The following is a 22164-nucleotide window of genomic DNA, read 5'->3' on the forward strand; positions in this document are numbered from 1 at the left end:
GGATCGTTCCAATGTGAATGCATGCGTACCTACCTACAGAAGGAAGTGGACTGTTTAAAAAAAAGAATGTGACATAATCTGTAGTCGACGAGCCAAGCATCAACAAAAAGAAAACACACAGACGCTGCACGACGCGTAACACCAGCGGATTTCTCAATGCCGCCTGTCTCCTGTTGAATCTGCGTATACGCACAGCACCGCAGTATACGCGCTGATCTTATTCTGCGGACTACACGTGGCTCTTGGGCTTAGTTTCCAAAGTAAAACAAAATAATAATAATGCTAAAGTAGAATCCATAGCAAACTAATATCAAACACAACACTGGAGCACAGAACTGACTGACACAGTGAATAGCAGGCAGGCTGACAGTGAAGTAGTATAACGGCAAAGAGCCAAAGAGGCAATGCAATGCAGTGTGTCTGGATTTATTTGAAACAATGTCGCAGAGTTGATGGTCAGTGTCCGGGCGTGCCAGCCATCAAGCACACCGCCATCTGGAGGATTAAAGTGTGTTATGCAAGTGTACCTCCATGGTGCGCTGTTGAATCTCGGGCAATGTGAATCATGGCCATCGGGGACCAGGCAACCGTATTCGGAAACGGTTCCAATGAAACAGATTCAGTCCGTCTCAGTGTGAATTGCCTATCAGATTGCCCCGTCAAAATGAGATATATTGTGTATATCACGGAATTTTCTATTGGCATTAAAATTATGAATTAAAAATCTGAATAGAGCTGGCAGAAGGCACTGAAAAGCTGCTATTGGGGTGGCACGGTTTTTAAGGGCATCACACCAATGCAACTCCTTGCAACTGCAGAGAGTGTTAGAGGGGCAGCTAGGGGCTGAAATCCCATAAAAGGGCACTTTTGGACAAAAATAGCAGATCTACAAGCTCTCAACGAGTCGTGCTGTGACACGTTGAGAGCTTGTAAATCAGCTATTTCCGGGGCGCACTCTTTAGCTAGTGTAGATGCGGTGTGTACGACATGGATTTCTAAACAAATTTGTTCAACCCAAAATACTGTGTTCACGTTCAGGAGACTTCGAGGAAAAAAAGCAATTCTCCTGAATGGGTTAGGCTGAAGCCCCCTTTGATGTCTCTGTGTGCATGTCCCTGGCCACTGGGCATAATGGCTGCATGCAACTACTCGCAACCGCTTGGTTGCAAGGAGTAGCATGGCGACTCATTGGTGTGGTTAGTTGGGCCTTTATAGGATTAGACATTTTTAGAGGTTAGGCTTTGGTGAAGGAATTATGCCAGATTTATAGAATTAGTTGTGCGCTTGCATCGTGCATCGAACAAAAGTAGCCAATCTACACGCGCGTCGCCAGCTTGTAGATCGTGCGTGCGTTTACTCAACTTCCTAATTAGATGTTTAACAACATTCAAATGAGCATTGAGGAATTAATTATCATCATAATCACGTAATATTGGCTTACCGCATATCAAGGATACTGTTCGTTTGGCAGATCTGGGCTCCATTGGTTTCGCCTGCAACAAGACGGAGGCACGAACACAATATGCTGGGGTCTGGGAGCACTTACAGGCCTTTTCTCAGAATTAAACTATATATCTGTTCCCTGGAGTGTGCAGTAAAGCAAAATAGAACTAGAGTCTTTGGTGGCAGTCGCTGAAATCTTGCTACTGCCCCCTGGTGGTGAAAGAGTTAAACGGACCTCCTTGTGGAGGGTGAATGAGGTGTGATTGGAGTATGGAGACATGATGATTAGCTGAGCTGTGCTTCATGTACTACATTACCCAGTAATGCGCAGCATTGCTGCATGTGAAGCTACCCTAGCTGCCTTTGGTACAGTGTTTGTTTTTGGAAGCAAATTTAGATTTTAGTTTTAGTCAGTTTCTTGAATAGTTTTCATTTAGGTTTAGTCTTTTAGTCACCTGGAATGTTTTAGTGTTTAGTCGAGTTCTAGTCGATTAAATATCATAAGATTTTAGTCGACTAAATCTACAGTTGATTTAGTCGAACAAATGTATTTTGCCGGGCCTTAATTGATGCCGTCATAATGACACTCATAATTACACTTGCTGAAAATAGCCAATCTACAAGCTCACAACGTGTTGCGCTGCGACGCGTTGAGAGCTTGTAGATCTGCTATTTTCAGCCTGCAAACGAGTGTAAAATGACTTCTACTGGATCTCTTGTCCACTAGTCCCTTCCTAACGTTTTAGTCTATTTTTTTATCTGTTGACGAAATTGATAGTATATTTAGTCTTAGTTTTAGTCATCATAGCTTAGTTTTCATTTATAGTTTTCGTCAGTGGAAAAAGGTAGTCGACGAACATCAGTTTTAGGCGACGAAAACAACACTGCATGTGCTTCTACATGACCCAGTAATGCATTGCTGCATGTGAAAAGCTACCCTGCCTTTGATAGCATTGAAATAATAAAGATCTAAGCCAAACTTCAACCTTTGTGCTAAACATTTACAATGCAATTTGATTTTATATTCATTGGGGAAACTTGCATTATACTGTAGTTATGGCTGCACTTTTCATCGTGATTCACGGAGGTGGATGGAGTTCAACAGTTCAACGCTACGGGGGTTGGAGTTATTACCGAATCCACACAAATCATCAGTCATTAACCCATAATGCATTAATCCAGCATGGGTGCTATCCACCAGATTAATTTCCTAAACGATATGCTAATAGTATTCTGCCGTACGTGTGCTTAAAGCCTGGCAGAGGAGAGGGAGATACTTGTGCGGCTCTTGGCTTGTGAGGAGGAGGAGGACGGGAGGGGGGGTCAGAAAGGCTTTGCCTCTCTTGAAAGGCATTATGTAAGACTCTGAGAGCCATGTGGAGCCTGTCATGACTCTATGACTAAGACGAGCAATTAGAGAGGCTGCTGTGTGTGTGTGTGTGTGTGTGTGTGTGTGTGTGTGTGTGTGTGTGTGTGTGTGTGTGTGTGTGTGTGTGTGTGTGTGTGTGTGTGTGTGTGTGTGTGTGTGTGTGTGTGTGTGTGTGTGAGGGTGTGTGTGTGTGTGTGTGTGTGTGGGTGAGCAGAAGAAAAGAACGGCAGATCATTAGAGTATTGTCTATCTATATTTCTTTGACACCCATACACTGCGTTAATTACAATTAACACTGTCAATTTCACATGTGTGTATTCAAGCAGCGTTGGAGAGACAAGACAACAGGGAGCAATGCCTTACTCTCTCTCTCTCTCTCTCTCTCTCTCTCTCTCTCTCTCTCTCTCTCTCTCACTCATTTTTGTAAACACACATTTTTGTGAAGACAAAAGTGAGGACGCAAATTAAGATTGGCCAGAATGAGATGATCCATGCTGATGTATGATGATAAGAGCGCCCCTCACTTCACACGTGTGTGTGTGTGTGTGTGGCAGGAAAACTGCCCCCACAGATGAGCATTATTCATGTTTTATTGAGGGGTGCTAGCCCCTATGTCTTTGAGGGTTTGTGTAAACACAAACATTGTCCTAACACAAACATTAAATGCCGTTGACAATGCATGGCCAGTTTAGTCTTAGTTTAAGTCATCCTAGCTTATTTTTTATTTTGTTTCTATTTTCTTTTCGTCAATGAAAATAGGTAGTCGACGAACATATTTTGCTTTAGTTGACGAAATCAACACTGGTTGCGATGACTGTTAATCTCTCTCTCTCTCTCTCAGGTCTGGGGGGCGACCCAGTGGACCTGGACAAGAGGAAAGAGGTGTACGGACCCAACCTGATCCCTCCCAAGAAGGCCAAGACCTTCATGGAGCTGGTCTGGGAGGCTCTGCAGGACGTGACCCTGATCATCCTGGAGCTGGCCGCCATCATCTCTCTGGGCCTGTCCTTCTACCAGCCGCCTGGAGAGGGCACCGCCGAGGGTGAGTGAGTGACTGACTGACTGACTGACTGACTGACTGACTGACTGACTGACTGACGGTCACCTGTAGCATATACATGGGCAACTGCCGGCCCCGGCGGGGGCCACATGCGGCCCTCACCTTCACGTATAATGTGGCCCTCAGGTTAATACCCGAATATTGTTATATTGCTGATTTCAGCTGTTACAATTCCAAACATGCAAACATGACGCATGAACACACAGACCATGACGTTTTGGAGATTGACACAAACATAAAGCCATTTAGTTTTCAAAATCAGACTATGATCTGATGGTCTGACACTAATGGGTTCGATGGGTTTAGATAAACATGCTTAATCCTCTCAAAGGTAATCACACTTTAAGCATTGACCTCCAGTAACCTCAGAAATAGACGAGATAACAACAAGGCACACAGTTGTAAAGGCTGGATAGCAATGAATAGCCTAATGCTAGCCAAACCCAATGGCTCAGAACAACAACAGCCCATAGAGTATTAAAAGGATAGAGACTAAACTGGCGCGAGGCTCCGCCCCCTCCGCTATTCATGTCAGTGGAAGTTGCTCAGTGGCGTTTTGAAGCACCCGGAAGGCTGCCGGAAGTACCTTCTATTTCCGCATATTTTCGCTGATTCAGCATTTGGACACCAAATTTTGGTGTCCAAATGCGGAAGTGCAGCTGGGCTTTAACATTGGGCGCTCGGTTGCACGGGGTTTCCTCGTCAAGAATCCACGGGTCCGCCTGCAGTCCTTCCCCTTACCACTAGGGCCCAGCGCTTCAACATTGGAGTGCATAGCTGGCCCCTTGCAACAGCCCCCCTAGTAAACGTGCTTCCGCCCTCCCCCGGAAGTACTTCCCCCCCGGGCCGACCTTAAAGGAACACACACGGTAACACATTCCCAACCATAACACAGTACTAGTGTCTCACGGGGACACAATAGTATGGTACAAAACACTGAAGTCCTTTAACCAGAAACCTAACCCGAGGACCATTGCTACAGAAACATGCATGACGCATGAACACACAGACCAGACCATGACGTTTGTCACACAGTGAGTGAGTGAAGAGTGAGTGTCAAACTGCTACTTGTGACTTCAATACCTGTCACAGTATACAGTCAGTATACAGTCAGTGGATTCATCAAGAGAAAGGTACATTGGTGTGTGTGTGTGTGTGTGTGTGTGTGTGTGTGTGTGTGTGTGTGTGTGTGTGTGTGTGTGTGTGTGTGTGTGTGTGTGTGTGTGTGTGTGTGTGTGTGTGTGTGTGTGTGTGTGTGTGTGTGTGTGTGTGTGTGTGTGTGCAATTGCTTGCGTGCGTGCGTGCGTATATAAAGCTGTGTGAAGGTTAATGAGTAGTGAAATAACCTTGAGCTCCGTGCGGGCTCCCATACGTACAACAGCTCTGCCGGCCATGAAACAGGAAATGAAGACAGGGGGGGCAGAACAAGCTGCTGAGTCGGCCACATCAATCATCTCTCCCATGCAGTACCTTTAATGGAATTCCATTACCCTGCATGCCAGCACAACCAATCTGGGAATGCGACCATTTGATGGTACGATTGGTGATTTCAGCAATATCACGATTATTATTACTACAAAGTTATTTTTGTTTATGTTTACCGTTAGATGTTGGATCGTTTGTGCGTATTTAGGCCTCATTCACACTTAAAAGACACCTGTCTTGTCCGTGTCTTGTGTCTTAATGGCCGCCCCAATGCATTTCCAATGGAAGTCATATGGTTTGACCAAACATTTTTGATTAATGGGGGGGAGGGGGGCAGAACACAGCCATCAAACAAAAATGTTTGGTCAAACCATATGACTTCCATTGGAAATGCATTGGGGCGGCCATTAACAAGGTGTCTTTTAGGTGTGAATGAGGCCTTAGAGTGCATTAAGTGCTTTTGTGCCCATTCAGGGATATGGGATTGGGAAGGGAGTCCCCCGTTGGCTTAAAAGCCATGCAGCCAATGAGGAAAATGTCACGACTAGTAGTGTCGGCGACGAAATTAGCTTGCTTAAACGCATAGAAATGCTAAAAGGAATCATTATGCTAATTACTGCAGCCATCTGCACATGCATACTAATCAGGTTTGCCTTTTAATGCGTAGAAGGAAAATCTGGGGTTGATACTTGGTTGGTATTGTACGTGAGCCCCGCCCCCTCTCATACCAAACACATTCTATAAGTCTGAGCGGCAAAACCTCCAGGCGGGTATGAATAAGCACGAGTGAAATCAGTGATTCACACTGATAAGAATACATATATACTGTATATATGAGTCTGAACCGCCTCGTTCACACTCGCATTTGAATTGATTTGATTTACATTCAAATGGACCTGGTGCTGAGATGGGGGGCGGGGGGGTGTGGGGGCTGCAGTAAACAGTGAGATAGCTAGCCTATAAGAGACAGAGAGAGAGAGAGAGAGAGAGAGACTCCACCGCTCATGTCTTTCTGTTTAATAGGTCCAAACGGAACGCAGACTAGAAACAGTACAGCAGTCGGTTGACTTAATGCACATTTACATCTGAAAGGTTTTAGCTGCAGCTATAAGCATGAAAGACTTTAATTGTCGGCATATGAAACAACAAGCATGCGCACGCACGCATGTGCGTAGCACACGGACATGCACACACGACTGACACAAAATACCCCTATGGTTTGGCTGGTCAGACTGTAATAACACTGAGTGTGATGATGGTTTCAACTGCCTGCCTTACTTTTTAGCATTTCATGGAGTTATTAAAGGACAACTTTAGTTTATTTCAACCAAGGTTCATGTTTTAGGTTGTTATTAGAGAAAGTAAAGGATTTTCTTTCATTTGCTCCTTTCTTTCGTTTTAGTAATTGTAGCTGTTTTATATATATATCCCCCTGCAGTCAGAGTTCATAGTTTGAATGAATGTATAGAATGTGCTGTGCAGAATGTTATTTGACTATAGCTGTTTAAACTGACAATACTCAGTTGTCGCAATGTGATGCATTGTGAGCTCATGGTAGATCTGCTACCGCCCACCACCACCACACATGCGGTGTTGGATGAAATAAAGTCAATAATAGCTATCGGTGCCTGGGATACGAACAGGTAACGGGGCGGGTAGCCTCGATACCCAGGCTTTCATTTAGTCTGCGCGAAAAATGAAAGCCTGGATTTACGCATGGGCTGCACTGCATCTAAAAGTGGGATTGCTCCAAATGATGTGACGTCAGGGCTCTGAGTGGTGTGCACCCCTCAAAATAACACAGTGAGGAAATTATTACCAGTGGAATTCAAACAAGGCTATGCGAGAAAAATGAGGAGAATGGCTGAAGAACCCACCACACCATCTAAGAAAAAAACCAACGTGTGCCGACTGTGGAAATAACTTTGACAGTCTGTTAGAATGGTATACTCCATCAACCAGTGGTTTCTGCTTCTGGTCGACACAATACCAGTGCTGCACTGGGGGGGGGGGGGGGGGGGGGGGGGGGGGGGAGAGGCCGGGGGTGACGAACAGATCGGTGAACCAATCAGGGTGCGCGTTTTTCTGAACCGCGGCAATCCCATCTAGGCCAGAAATGTCTAGCGTTAGCTCAGGCTACGGGGCGGGTAACGGGTACATTTTTTGACGGGCGGGACGGATCTGGTTTTCGAATTTTATATAAATCTCAGGTAACGGGCGGGTTGCGGAACTGATGATTGACGGGCGGGGCGGGTACGGGTATCGGAAATTAGTTGGGCAAATGCATTCATCTGGGGGTCCTTGACATGGGAATGTCACTGTGTGAGGATCACTGGTTTAAACAACATTAGGAGAAAAGCCCAAATAAGCACTTTAGAAACAAGAAAAGCAACCACAACTACCAATATTTATAAGCAACTTTACAGAAAAAGATGCCCAAAGTCGCTTATAATAAACAGACATGGCAACACCGCTGAGCAGCTCACAGAGCGCTTTTGTGTCAAATCAAACATTGCTCTTTGCATTTAAGAGGTGGTCAGACCCAGGTGTAATCGGTATATGCGAGTGTTTTTAGGTCAAGGGGCTTAATAGTTTGCGAATATAATTAACATATGGACACTCCCCCAATGCTAAAATATGCAGGAACGTGGTATGCCATATGTGTGTGCGTTCAGCACGGCTTCCATAATATGAAAGGGCGCAGAGCGAGGCCAAAAATGTCATTTGGACGTTCAAAATCCCAGTCTGTGTGTCATAGGCTCAATATGCCAGTTTGACACATTCAGTAGATCCTGTGATCTTTTGTGGCCAGATGTAATTTATTGGGGTCTAGTAGGACTATAGTAAATAATAAAAAAATAAATCGCTATAAAATGTTGTCAAAAAATACATATTTAGCCCCATGCTCGAATGCCCCCGCCCCCCTAACAAAAATATCGGACGCTTTTTGTTGTTTTTAGATTAATCGGCATCGGTTTGATTAATCAATCAGACCGATTAATTAATCGGTCCGATTAATCGGTCGGTCTTTACTGATAAACAAGCCCAAAGTAACAGCTTGAACAGATCTACAAGCTCACTATATTTAATATAAAGGTATTTAAGTTAAATCTGACTTGTCTAAGCCTGCAGTGCAGATACCCTGTTATATGTATTTTTCAGAATGGAATAATTTGTCACTACAGAATGATATCATATCGACATCGGTAATATCGGTTATCGGCCATAACAGCAATTCATTATATCGGATATGCTCAAGTAAATGTACTTGGTTACGTTCCACCGCTGCAAATTAACGCCCAAGCATGTTGTGTTAGCAATGTTTACAGTAATGCACTGTCCTGCCTTATAGTGGTCTGCTGCGATGTGACCGTCTGCTATTCAGCACCACGGACAGCTACAAACCCTCTGTACTGTCTGATTGTGCTCTCTACTCTACTCTCAGCACCAGAGACATCTACTGAGTGTATGTGCGTGCGGTGCTCTACTCTCAGCACCAGAGACATCTACTGAGTGTGCGTGCGTGCGGTGCTCTACTCTCAGCACCAGAGACATCTACTGAGCGTGCGTGTGTGCGTGCGTGCGTGCGCTCTACTCTACTCTCAGCACCAGACACAGCTACTGACAACCTGCTCTGTCCTGTAGCTTCTCTATCCCAGGCGGCAACGTTCCCAGGCTGGAAATAAAATTCACCAGCAGGCTCGTTCTGCCTTGTTCCGCCCTGGTTCCGCCTTGTTTATGTTGAATTTGCTACAACATCATTTTTATAAAAGAATTTAAACAAACATGATATGCCCACCATGGCACCATGCTGCACCTGTGATGTTCCTTTTTACTGACACCAAGTTTAAAATAAGAATTGAACGCAACATATTTTCAGATGGGGGTCAGCGTCCCAAATACATATAATTCTGGGCGGTTCTTGACATGAAAAAAGTTGAGCACCGCTGACATACAGTAGAAACATAGGTTTTTCAGAAAAACGGCCTCCGGTCTAAATGGGTTCCACATTTTGCATTTTTCTCTTCCCCTCCCCCTCTCTCACCACCACCACCACCGCATGCGGCTGCATCACTCCATCCCTCCATCCACCCCTCCACCCACCCCTCCATCCCTCCATCCACCCCTCCATCCCTCCATCCACCCCTCCATCCACCCCTCCACCCAGGCTGCAGCACGGTGCAGGCGGGCGTGGAGGACGAGGGCGAGGCGGAGGCGGGCTGGATCGAGGGTGCGGCCATCCTGCTGTCGGTGGTGTGCGTGGTGCTGGTGACGGCCTTCAACGACTGGTCCAAGGAGAAGCAGTTCCGCGGGCTGCAGAGCCGCATCGAGCAGGAGCAGAAGTTCCAGGTGGTCCGCGGCGGCCAGGTCATCCAGCTGCCCGTGGCCGACATCGTGGTGGGGGACATCGCGCAGATCAAATACGGTGGGTGTGAGACTGAGAAGCAGTGTTGATTTTGTCGACTAAAACTATACGACGGAAAATGTTCTAAATGGAAACTAAATGAAATGTGGCGACTGGTACACACACCCAGGAGACAGAAAGACGTTTGCCTATTCCAAGGCGTTTAATCACAAAAGTCAGTTTAACAAAACAGTCTTTATCACTCAGTTTCAAGTACTGTCAGTGCAGAGCAGGGCATATACAGGTATTGTCAGTTCCTCCTTCTCTCCGCACGATGGTGCTATACTGCCGTTGTCTCGGGACCGAGTCTCTGGACATCAACGGCGTGATCTAAACACTGTTCGTCTTCAGCCCTGCGGCACTCAATATACATGGGGAGTATCGCTACTCAGCTGGGGACGAGTACCCTTACTCTGGTTCCCCCTCTGTGTACTAGGGTCGGAACCGGGTTCCTCCTTTTCCATCCCACGAGTCGTAACTGTATTTATTATTCTCCTCCTCTTCCTCCTCTTCACCAGTCTGTCAGTTGACAGTCCGTCAAGCTCGCGCTTAGCGCGAGCGTCGTAGAAGCCTGGTAGGGCAGAGGATAAGACACCATAAATATATTGCTGTTCATATTAGTCACATAGAATGGGATCATGAACTGTGGCTCTCGACTTACCGCCCAACTCGCTCAACAGCGTGTTGCCTCACCCCTGGAGCCTGGATCTCTACTGAGGCAGACCGGCAGAGAGAACTGCCTTTTGAATCCTAGCGCGTCTGACTGAAAACAGCTGACGCGCATTCCAGCTGATCTAAGAGGTGACGTGGGACGTACGTACCCTCTAGTACCCGCCCTAGAGGTTGGTGCGCTCCTCTTCTCTCTCTCTGCCGGCCTCCAGGGGTGTGCTTACCTGCTGTTGGGCGGTGTTCTGCCATCGAGATGCCACAGAAAACTAAGCTATTTTTACTAAAACTAAGCTAAATGTATTGACAATTTCGTCAACATATGCTTAGACTACAATTTACAATTAGGCTTTTAATCCAGAGCGACTTACATTAAGCAAGAACAAAAAGCATGGCAATACATCACATACATGAAAAGAAGTTATCAAGAAACATGCGTAAGCTAAGAACGTAACAGTGGAGTTTCTACTATAAAGTGCTATGACTACATAAAATGCAATTCTAGTGCTGTCTACATCACATGCTATAAATCTGTAAAATGCTATCTAAGGTGGTCTTTACGGGTAAATGGGCAAAACGGTGAATGGCCCACAGCGCATATGTTTATTACATTGATGCAGAGCCATGGAGTTCCTGAACAAGCCTCCCTCCTCGCCTACAAAGCGCTGCTAATCAGCGATGGTTTATGTAAAACCATGATGTAAATAAAATGCCTTGTGATAGAAGGCAGCAGCGTTTATGTAGCCTAATGTATTATAAAATATATAACCATCCCGTGGCGCACTCTGCCTGCATGCTCTGTGCTGCCTGTCAGCCTGTGTGTCACCTTGATGTGTTAGTAGAAAGCAGGCAGCGAGCGACGGCCACAACCACGTTGTGTTCTGGAAGCGTCATTCAAAACCCAGATAGTGTTGCGTGAAGGGGGAGCTACCTGGTTCTTCTTCTTATACGTGGGTGACTGGTCTATTTGCCAGACATTTTAGCTGCATTTCACACGTCCCAAACTCTTCTCCCTTCTGGCTCCAAAACTGTGGAATGCACTTCCCATTGCAGTCAGAACTGCAGCATCACTCCCAATCTTCTGCTGTAGTCTGAAAACCCACCTTTTCAGACTCCATCATGGCCCATAGCACTTACCCTACCCCCTTAGATAGCAGTTCTGTAGACTTAGATAGCATTTGATACAGACTTATAGCATGTTATGTAGACAGCACTAGAATTGCATTGTATGTAGTCATAGCACATCATAGTACATATGTATAGCATAGTATAGTATATATGTATAGTTTCATTATATAGATATTCCACTGTTACTTTCTTAGCTTATGCATGTTTCATAAGCATAAATGCTTTTTATGTGATGTATTCCCATGCTTTTTGTTCTTGCTTAATGTAAGTCGCTCTGGATTAAAAGCGTCTGCTAAATTGTGGCCCTCCTTGACAAACAATAAGTCATTATTTTTCTTCTTTTTTACATTTGACTAAATTTGACTGAGGGACTGCCATTGGATTTTTTTTTATTATAATTTTTGGAGATATGGCTTATAGAGTAATGTCTTGCAGAAAACAGCGAGTTGAGAAAACAGGCTTGAAAGGTTGACTTCTGTGGACTCTAACATTAAGTCCTTGGTTGCATGCTGAAAATAGCCGATCTACAAGCTCACAACGCGTTGTGCTGCGAGGTGACTAAAATGTGACTAAAACTAAATGAAAACTATTCAAGAGACTACGACTAAAACTAAAATCAAAATATGCTGCCCAAAACAGCATTCTACAGCGTATATTGTGCCCAGCGTGTATGAAAGCAGGGATAGCTTCAAATTGACATATTATTGGTTGTTCAGTTGTCTCTAACATTACACCTAGCTACATGTTTAAGCATTTATTTCATATTTACATGTCGATTTCAGCTCTGACCTTTATTTCAGACATGCTCTATGTGAACTGTCTGCCTGTGCTATTAATAACTATTTTTTTATATAATTATACAAAATAAATCAGTTTTTCTCCTCTGGTGAAAAAGCTGGAGGCTGCGCGATGGCAGCCCCTGGAATATGGTCACATTACGGTTGACCGGAGACCCTCAGGGCCCTATGCGATGGAGACCCTCAGGGCCCTATGCGAGGGCCCTATGCGATGGTGACCCTCAGGGCCCTATGCGATGGAGACCCTCAGGGCCCTATGCGATGGTGACCCTCAGGGCCCTATGCGATGGAGACCCTCAGGGCCCTATGCGATGGAGACCCTCAGGGCCCTATGCGAGGGCCCTATGCGATGGTGACCCTCAGGGCCCTATGCGATGGAGACCCTCAGGGCCCTATGCGAGGGCCCTATGCGATGGTGACCCTCAGGGCCCTATGCGATGGAGACCCTCAGGGCCCTATGCGAGGGCCCTATGCGATGGTGACCCTCAGGGCCCTATGCGATGGAGACCCTCAGGGCCCTATGCGATGGAGACCCTCAGGGCCCTATGCGAGGGCCCTATGCGATGGTCTTTTTCTGTTTTCTGTTTTTTAGGGGGGTAAAGCTTTCGCAGGAAAAATAGCAGATCGACAAGCTCACAACACGTCACAGGCAGCATGTCGTGTGAGCTTGACGATCTGCTATTTTTCCTGCGAAAGCTTTTCCCCTCAATGTGGATGCTGGGATTTAAAGGACCACTTTTCAACCTATCTTCATATAAGATGTGTCTCATAGGAGGGCTGTGGGCAGTTCAGAAACCCGTCCACCAGTGACATCATCGTTAGGGTGATTAAATAAATTATAATAAGAAAAACCTCAGGAATAGAAATCCTGCAGTTTGGATTCCCCATCAATGATGTCGCTGGTGGACGGGTTTCTGAACTGCCCTCAGCCTTCCTGTGAGACACAGACCGAGTAGAAAAATATATATAAATTACATTTGCATGTTTGTCAATGAATTGGTACACTCTTTGGAGTTACATTAAAACACAGGGGACTTTACTGTGTACTGCTGTATAACACACTGCTATAATACAAGTAACTAAGACACTCAGTAGACTGATAGATGGGATTGAGCGGGGTGTGTAGTTTAATGAAATAGTAGCTGTTGGGCTCCACTCTTGCTCTTTGATCAACAAATTGCAGAGAAATGCTCCAGGAAAGTGAATCTGCCTGCACTTTGATCCCTGACGGTTCAAACAGACCACTGTTGGAGCCAGTTGATGCGTGGTGTCATCATACCATAATTATGTAACATAATGTAACATAACATATGTACTGTACCATATCTAACAAACATCATGGCACCATGTTACGCTTCTACTGTGGTTTTTTGTTGCACTAAACATAGGCCAGTACTGGAGGAGGAGGGGCACTGAGGAGAATGTTGTTAAAACTACACTCTCCGAATGCTATATAGAGTCTGGAACTATAGCCCCAATGAGCTGTGTACGGAAGCTGCCATTTCCGTTCACGGAAATATATTTTAAAATATCATTAAAACTATTAAACTATGAACTATTCAAGAGACTATGATTAAAACTAAAATCTAAATTTGCTGCCAAAAACAACACTACTGTGAAGGCTCCGTGAAGAGGCCTGGTCCACGCAGGGCCGGATTTACAATCAGGGAGCTCTAAGCAAAGGATTGTCAGGGGGCCCTTGCTGCGCGCGCGCGGAAGATTGGCTGTTTGTGCTTTGTGCGTGCGTGCAAAACGGCATAGCAGACTACAAGGCCCCCTGGGGAGTCCCCCCGGCCCCAAACCGACCACAGCTTACTAATAGGTGAAAAATCAACTGCAACGGAACGGGCTGCAATATTAGACATTTTTCAGGGAGAAACTCTCTGGGCCTCTAGCCTTCGGGGCTCTACGCAGTTGCGTAGTTTGAGTAGAGCTAATAACCGCCCCTGGGTCCACGGTCACACTCCATAGTCAGTTGGGGGTCCATAATAGAGGTCCATGGAACTGCAGTTGGGGGTCCATAATAGAGGTCCATGGAACTGCAGTTGGGGGTCCATAATAGAGGTCCATGGAACTGCAGTCGAGGGGTCCATAATAGAGGTCCATGGAACTGCAGTCGAGGGGTCCATGATAGAGGTCCATGGAACTGCAGTCGAGGGGTCCATGATAGAGGTCCATGGAACTGCAGTTGAGGGGTCCATGATAGAGGTCCATGGAACTGCAGTCGAGGGGTCCATGATAGAGGTCCATGGAACTGCAGTCGAGGGGTCCATGATAGAGGTCCATGGAACTGCAGTTGAGGGGTCCATGATAGAGGTCCATGGAACTGCAGAGTTGAAGACAAAAGAAAAAAACAAAAACTGACCTGAAACAGGACATGTCCCCTTATTATGTCCCCTTCTGGGAAAGGAGGGGAACTACCAGGGATGGAAAAAGTACTCAAATGCTTTACTTAAGTAAAAGTATCAATACTGCAATATAGAAATACTTGGTTACAAGTGAAAGTCCGGAATTCCAAATGTACTTCAGTAAAAGTATAAAAGTATTTGCATCAAATGTACTACAGTGTAAAGGTACTTTGTTACTTTACACCACTGGGAACTACAGTTAATGCCACATAGAGCCAACATATTGAAAGCTGTGTGGGCTTGTTGTTGCTGTGTGTTCCTCCAGGTGACCTGCTGCCTGCGGACGGCGTGTTGATCCAGGGCAACGACCTGAAGATCGATGAGTCCTCTCTGACCGGAGAGTCCGACCACGTCGGGAAGGCAGCGGACAAGGACCCCATGTTGTTGTCTGGTATGTGTCTGTCGCCCATTTCTCTTACAAGGACCCCATGGTGTTGTCTGGTATGTGTCGCCCATTTCTCTTTCTCCGGCCTGTTCATAGGGCCGGCGGAGACCCCTCGGGGACCACTGGGGGGGTCCCCGGACCCCACTATCGCCATGTAATCTTTAACAACTAATCTAGCAGATCTTAACTTGTCAAGTCGCTATGTTTACATCGCGATGCATTGTGTAAGCAATGATCAGTTATTATTTTCCCATTTATTGAAAGTATGACAAATTGTGCAGGGCTTATAGGACAACTTTAGTTGTTTTCAACCAAGGTTCATGTTTTAGGTTGTTGTTAGAGAAAGTAAAATATGAGTGTTCATGTTTTTTTCATTTGCTGCTTTCTTTCATTTTAGGGATGTTAGCTGTTTTTCACAGGGGGGCGGGGGCATTCAAGCATGGGGCTAAATACTTATTTTTTTACAAAATGTTATAGCAATTTTTTTTTTTTATCATTTACTATAGTCCTACTAGACCCCAAGAAATTAAATCAGGCCACAAAAGATCACAGGATCTACTGAATATTAAGGTAGCCTACTGGGGGGAAGACACACTGTGTGTCATAGGCTCAATATGTCAGTTTGACACATTCAGTAGATCACGTGATCCTTTGTGGCCAGATGTAATTTATTGGTAGGACTATAGTAAAAAATAACAAAATAAATCGCTATAAAATGTAAAAAAAAATACATATTTAGCCCCATGCTCGAATGCCCCCGCCCCCCTGTCAAAAACGGCTGAAATCCCTCGAACGAAAGAAAGCAGCAAATGAAAAAATAAATAACACATCTTTTACTTTCTCTAATAACAACCTAAAACATGAACCATGGTTGAAAAAAACTAAAGTTGTCCTTTAAGTGGTTTAAAAGGAAATACAAAATGTTCCTCTTCGTTTCTGTGAAAAACAGTGGCGTGCACAGAGGAGACATTTAGAGGAGGAGGTGCTCTAGTGAAAAAAGGGCACATTGTGCAGCACGTGGAACCGGCCGGTTGCCTTAATAGTGTGACATTTATAGATTTTGGGGCCTAAATAATATATTAGAAGCTTTTTATCAAGAATTGATCAATGTCACCATGGTCCACATACTGTACACAGTGTACAGTGTACACTGTGTACATTTGTCCACATTTGTCCAGAGGGAAAGGGGCAGGGGGTGCTCTAGCACCCTCTAGTGTCTATCGGTGCACGCCACTGGTGAGAAAGACGAGGGTTCGAGAGTTGCCTGCCTCCAGCCGAAAACAAAGTAGGGGAGTTATTTCTCACCGTGAGCTTCAGGTACTCAAATGTCAGGTTTTCCGGGACAGACAGGGGTCTGTGTGGGCAGAGATTAGTCACATCACATATTAGTCACTCAGGCTTACTTTGCTGTCTGTCGCTACAGAATCTATTATGATCGCATACAAATCCGATCTATTATTCAAGTCACGCTGTCATGACATTTCCCTCTGAGGGAAGACAACAGGCCCTTAACCCATTCAGGGCGGGAACCCCTTTTGGTGTTTTAAGCATTATGTTATACTTTATCTATGGAAAAATAGCAGATCTACAAGCTCATAGTGCGGCACCGAGTGCCACGCTACGAGCCTGTAGATCTGCTATTTTTGAAAAATCGTGAAAATGTGGTGCAAATTTCGAATATACTGTATATTCTTTCAGAGTGAACATTTTTAACTGCTTCTGGGGGGTCCCTGGAACAACATATTTTCAGATATCATTGTTTGGGGTCCTTGACATGAAAATGTTTGAGAACCACTCGCATAGAAACATGGGTTTTTTCAGAAAACTGTCAGGATTTAGAAGAATCGAGCTCGGGTCTAAATAGCTTAATTATACTGAAATATCAGTGTGGATAAGGTTGGGAGGGAGGGAGGCTGCTCTCCCTAACATGTCTGTCGGGCAGCATCCTTGTATTTCCATATTTCAACTTGTTTATTTTTGTACCCCGTAAAATTAATGACCAACTTTTTTGCAACATACAAGGATACACATACCCGGCCGGCATCAGTGTTGTTTTCGTCGACTAAAACTAAGACGAAAAATGTTCGGCGACTACCTTTTTTCACTGACGAAAACTAATTCTACAACAGGTCGTTTCGAGGAAGTAATCTGATTGGTTGAAACGGCTTCTAGCCGTGGATCAAACCAGCATCATTCACCACCTAATCAAAACAAATAATTCAGCTGCTCTGTTTTCCCAGAGCTAGCTAAGCTAGCTAGTTTATTGGGACATTTGTGGTCGTAGTGACTACATCTGTCATTAAAAAAATATTTTTTTTCAGCGATTTTCTTAGTTTTAAGGGTAACTTGTATGAAATGCAAAGCTTTTGCACACCTACAAGCGACAGGTGCGTAGGAGAGGGTCCGGTGCCCCAAAAATGAACAAGGAAAAAACAACCGCACTCTGTCTTCAAATGCAGTGACCACCAATTTATTTAAAGGGAAATGTAGCAACGTTTCAGCCTATGCGGCCTTCATCAGGCTATCTTTATGAACACAAATGAGCAAGCATCCTTTTTGTAGGCTGTCTAGCCTAAAGGTAAGCCTATACAAGGGTAACTTGTAGAATTGCAATATTACACTTGAGGGTGTTGTTTAACGTGATTATTGCCACTTCAGTGATGCTTGCTGAAATCGACTTTCTCTCGTTCCTTACCGCATCACTGTCGTGGCAATAATCACATTAAACCACACCTCTCGTGTAATATTGCTTAAATTAAAACTAAGCTATGATGACTAAAACTAAGACTAAATATATTAACAATTTTGTCAACAAATAAAAACTATATGCTAGAATGTTAGGAAGGGACAAGAGATCCAGTAGGTCTATAAGTCATTTTACACTTGGTTGCATGCTGAAAATAGACATACAAGCTCACAACGTGTCATAGTGCGACGCGTTGTGAGCTTGTAGATCGGCTATTTTTAGCAAGTGTAAAAACAGTCATTACGACGGCATCGAGGCCCGCCTCTGTGTGTGTGTGTGTGTGTGTGTGTTTGTGTGTGTGTGTGTGTGTGTGTGTGTGTGTGTGTCTGTGTGCGCGCGCATGCAGAAAGGCTAATTGAGTTTTTCCTGGCGAAGTTAATTATAGATGTTCCGTTCATTCTTTATCTAAAGCACCACCTTGCTAGCTTCCAGTCTTCTTGTCCGAAGATAATTAAATGTGAATCTGAAGACCTAACAATGACCCCAACACATTACTGCTGGTAATAGTGAAGTTTCTTCACTAAATAGGAACCGGTAACAATTAACTGTTATTGGAGAAATTGCGGCGCTTCCTTTTAGCTGTTAACTCTGGTCTTTTAACAATATTCTATTATGTTAGTGGCTTTCATTCATAATGGATATTTGCAGCTTTGGTTTTTTTATGTAAAATAAATCCTTGAAGAAAACGAGGATGGCACATAAATGTACCCATTTTGTGTTTTAGGGATGGTATAGGGCTGGGCACTCGGGTGGCATAGGGGTAAAGTAATACAAGGATAGAGACTGAACCGGAGCATTAAGCCTATTTGCCTAGCCTAGCCCGGACCTCAAATTTGAGGTCCGGTCATGAATGGCGTACTCCTCTTCAAAGTAGGGTGGCCACCTGCAAGACCTCAGAAAGGAGGACACTTTTGCGGGGCTCAAATGTGTTTTGAAAACCTTTTATGGGGAATGTGTTTTTGAAAATGTTTTGAATTATTAATAATTAAAAACAAAATGTATAGGAAAAATAAATAAAGGGATCTTACCTTATGTATATATATCTTATATCCCCATGCAGGGACCCATGTGATGGAGGGCTCAGGGCGCATGTTGGTGACGGCTGTGGGAGTCAACTCTCAGACAGGCATCATCTTCACTCTGCTCGGGGCCGGGGTCGAGGAAGAGCAGAAGAAAGAAAAGAAAGGTATGTATATGTGCTTCATGCCGTCAAACGCTTTTCATTATTTTCTATTCACATGTTACCACACACAGTGTGTTGTATAACCACGTGCATATAATTGTCTCAGTTATAAATGTTCGGGCAGATGCTAAAACCACTAAGTTTAACATTTTTGTTCATTGATTGTACTGCCCCCCAGGGAGCCATTAAAGCTTTGTATGTTGCAATGTGAAGGATGATCTTAACTGATGATAACGTCTTTCAAAAATAAATGGGACGTATTTGTAATGATTCAACAGGACAGAATTACGCACATTGTTGTAGGACGCTTTTTTCCCACAATGGAGACATTGAGGATAATGTAGCGTCACTGTGTTATCCAGCAAAAAAATAATTCCTTCTTTCCTCGCTGAAAACCATATGCATGCAAGGATTTAACTTGTATGCACTTATAATAACGATTTTTGTAAAGTACCACCTAAAATAAACCTCAAGGGACAAGAGCATGGGCAAGAAGAATGGCTAAACAAGCTAAAACAAAATCAGTTTTGGTGGTGGCTTCATCTTTTTTTAATTTCTGACCTGGACTATTCAGGTTTTATGGATTCAGGTCATTTTTTTTGTTTTGTCCTCACTTCTCTTATCGTTTCAAAAAACGCCTCACAGACGGGGCAGTGGAAGATGGACACCAGAACACAGGTAGAGTATCGCCTTTGTCTGACCCCTCCTCGATCCAAACCGGAAGATCCATTCCTCCTTGGTCCATTGACCGCTCTAACTAACCCCTAATAGAAGCACTAATACCCCACCGTGACTGCCCTCCTCCCTGCCTCCCTGCACACCCATGCACCGACCCCCCTCCTCACACCCCCCTGACCCGTAACCTCAACCTATAACTCTACTCTCCAAAAGAAAAGCCTTGATCATCCTCAAACCTTGGCATCTTTATTAACCACATGAACCCTAGCGTCCCTATTATGGGGAGGTGGGGGAGAAATAGGCCATCTGCAAGGTCACACAACGCCAGTGGTTAGTGGGGGGGGGGGGGGACTAATAGCCAATCTACAAGCTCACACAGTGTGTCATGATGTGACACGATGTGAGTTTTAAGATCTGCTTTTTTTCCCCAACAAAAATCATAATCAAACATTTGTTGAGATTTCTTTTTGAAGAAATTGTAAAACAAATACGCAATCTGGGGGTCCTTTAATTGGCATGAAAGAGTTTGAAAACCACTGCCAATGTGACAACATTGTGAGCCATTAGCTATTTTCAGAGAAGCGATTCGATTGGTGTAAAGGGTGCAGTAATACTAGTGGACCAAGTACAGTGCCCTGGGGGACGCCGGTCAACGAAAACACACAAAGGGTTTAAGTGGTTAAATATTGAAAGATGATGAACATCTCATGGTCCATGATCCCTCCTTCCCCTTTTCCACAGGCTTTCTGATGCTTTCTCAACAATACTAACATTCAGCGCACCTGTTCTGTTCCTCCAAACTGCCGAAATCCACATCCTTAAAATAGCACTGTCGCCGATGTTCAGATGACTGCCTGGCTTACAGATGTAGAGCATAGTGTACCCGAAAAAGAATAAAACGGTAGCTTTTTAGGAGGATAGCACCCCTAGAGAGATGTATGAGGGGTGTTTTAAGTGTTATTATTTATTGATAATCTTTGCTACCGCTCTGTCCCAGTTTTTCTACAATTGTCACTTTGAGCAGCTCTTTAGTTTGAATGAAGTTGGCCCCTCTCTATAGTACTGTAAAATAATGGATATAGTGCACTTAGTCAATTATTTTAAGCATTTAGTTTAAGTTGTCTCACTTCCACCCATCATATTATGTGGAATGCACAAGGCATTCCACATATTCCAGTCCTTACAATACAGTATATATATATATATATATATATGCTAGAAGAAAATACTTTTTATCGTGTATGTCACCTTTAAAATGAAAATGAATGGGGGCACGGTGGCACAGTTGGTAGTGCTGTCGCCTCACAGCTAGAAGGTCCTGGGTTCGATTCCCGCTCGGGATGCTGTGGGTGCTGGCGGCGTGTTTCTTGTTTCCTCCTCCGCGTCATCAGTGCCCATACCCGAAGGCGGGGTTGGCGAAAGGGCCTTTCTGTGTGGAGTTTGCATGTTCTCCCCATGTCCCCTAGGGTAGGTACCCTCACAAAAAACATGCAGTAATCCTGGTCACTAAACCTGGTTGAAATAACGTGTTCCTTCCACGCGCTACGTCCAACCTGGGAAACTCCCCCCTGTCAGGTGTAAAGGAGCAACTTGGTCACTCAGGCATGAGTTCAAGTCCGTTGCTCTCCCCTTGTCCCCCATATATGGGGACTAGGTTGGTGGAGGGTGTGTAGATCCCAGGATCACATTAGATGATGGGGGTGAAAAATGGGTTACAAAATCGTGGGATAAAAAAAATATATTAAAAAAAAATATATATATATATGGTTTTGTCTAGTTGGATGGATGTTGCTATATATATTTCAATTAATTGTTTGTTGCCTAATATAGGCGATGCAAAGACTTTTATGTCCTGACATTTTGAGATATGTTGATTTATCTGAGGGCAGCCAGTATTCAATAGTTCTACTCTTACCCGTGCTGCGGTTGGTATAGCTGATTTATAATTCGCTGTCGTCATACAGGGCTGTAACGGACCGGAAATAGCAAGTCATATATAAGCCACACAATGTGTTGCATCCGCAACTCGTTGTCGTTGTGACTGTGAGCTCATAGATATTAGCTATTTCTGATTTGTGGACGCCATCGAACAACAGAGCATAAATTAGGCATAACACTGCAATGCTTTCAGACGGAGTAGCAACACATTCTAAGATACAACTTAACATCCTTCAAGGCGAAGATTCCAAAATTGGAGAACTCTGAGGAAGCCTGTGAGAAAAGCCTATGATCATTTTCCTCTTTTTATCTTCTAAACTTGAATGGGATGATCTAAAACCATACATCCTTGTCTTGTGCAACCCACTCGTTTAGAGGTTAGCTTGAACTGGAAACCTCATGCAGTCAGTTGTGTGGTTTTCTGTTGACTGTATCGCTTTGGAGAGTCTAACTGTAACCCGGGCTGGTTGAACCCGCAAACACAGCTTTTTCCGTTCCCGCTCTTTTGCGCTGCAAATTATGATTTCCCAATG

General features: G+C 44.4%; 1 protein-coding gene across 1 annotated transcript in view; it reads left to right on the forward strand.

Moving 5' to 3' along the window:
- atp2b2 (ATPase plasma membrane Ca2+ transporting 2) overlaps window positions 1-22164 on the forward strand; it is a 145493-nt gene that overhangs the window by 47293 nt on the left and 76036 nt on the right. The window contains exons 2-6 of the mRNA XM_083771716.1: window positions 3654-3854; window positions 9466-9723; window positions 14967-15092; window positions 18893-19018; window positions 19661-19693. Coding sequence (XP_083627842.1) covers window positions 3654-3854; window positions 9466-9723; window positions 14967-15092; window positions 18893-19018; window positions 19661-19693 — 744 coding nt within the window. The remainder of the gene's footprint in view (window positions 1-3653; window positions 3855-9465; window positions 9724-14966; window positions 15093-18892; window positions 19019-19660; window positions 19694-22164) is intronic.

Source organism: Protomyctophum parallelum (genome assembly GCF_964188405.1).
Source record: "Protomyctophum parallelum genome assembly, chromosome: 8".
In the NCBI taxonomy this organism is placed as follows: domain Eukaryota; kingdom Metazoa; phylum Chordata; class Actinopteri; order Myctophiformes; family Myctophidae; genus Protomyctophum; species Protomyctophum parallelum.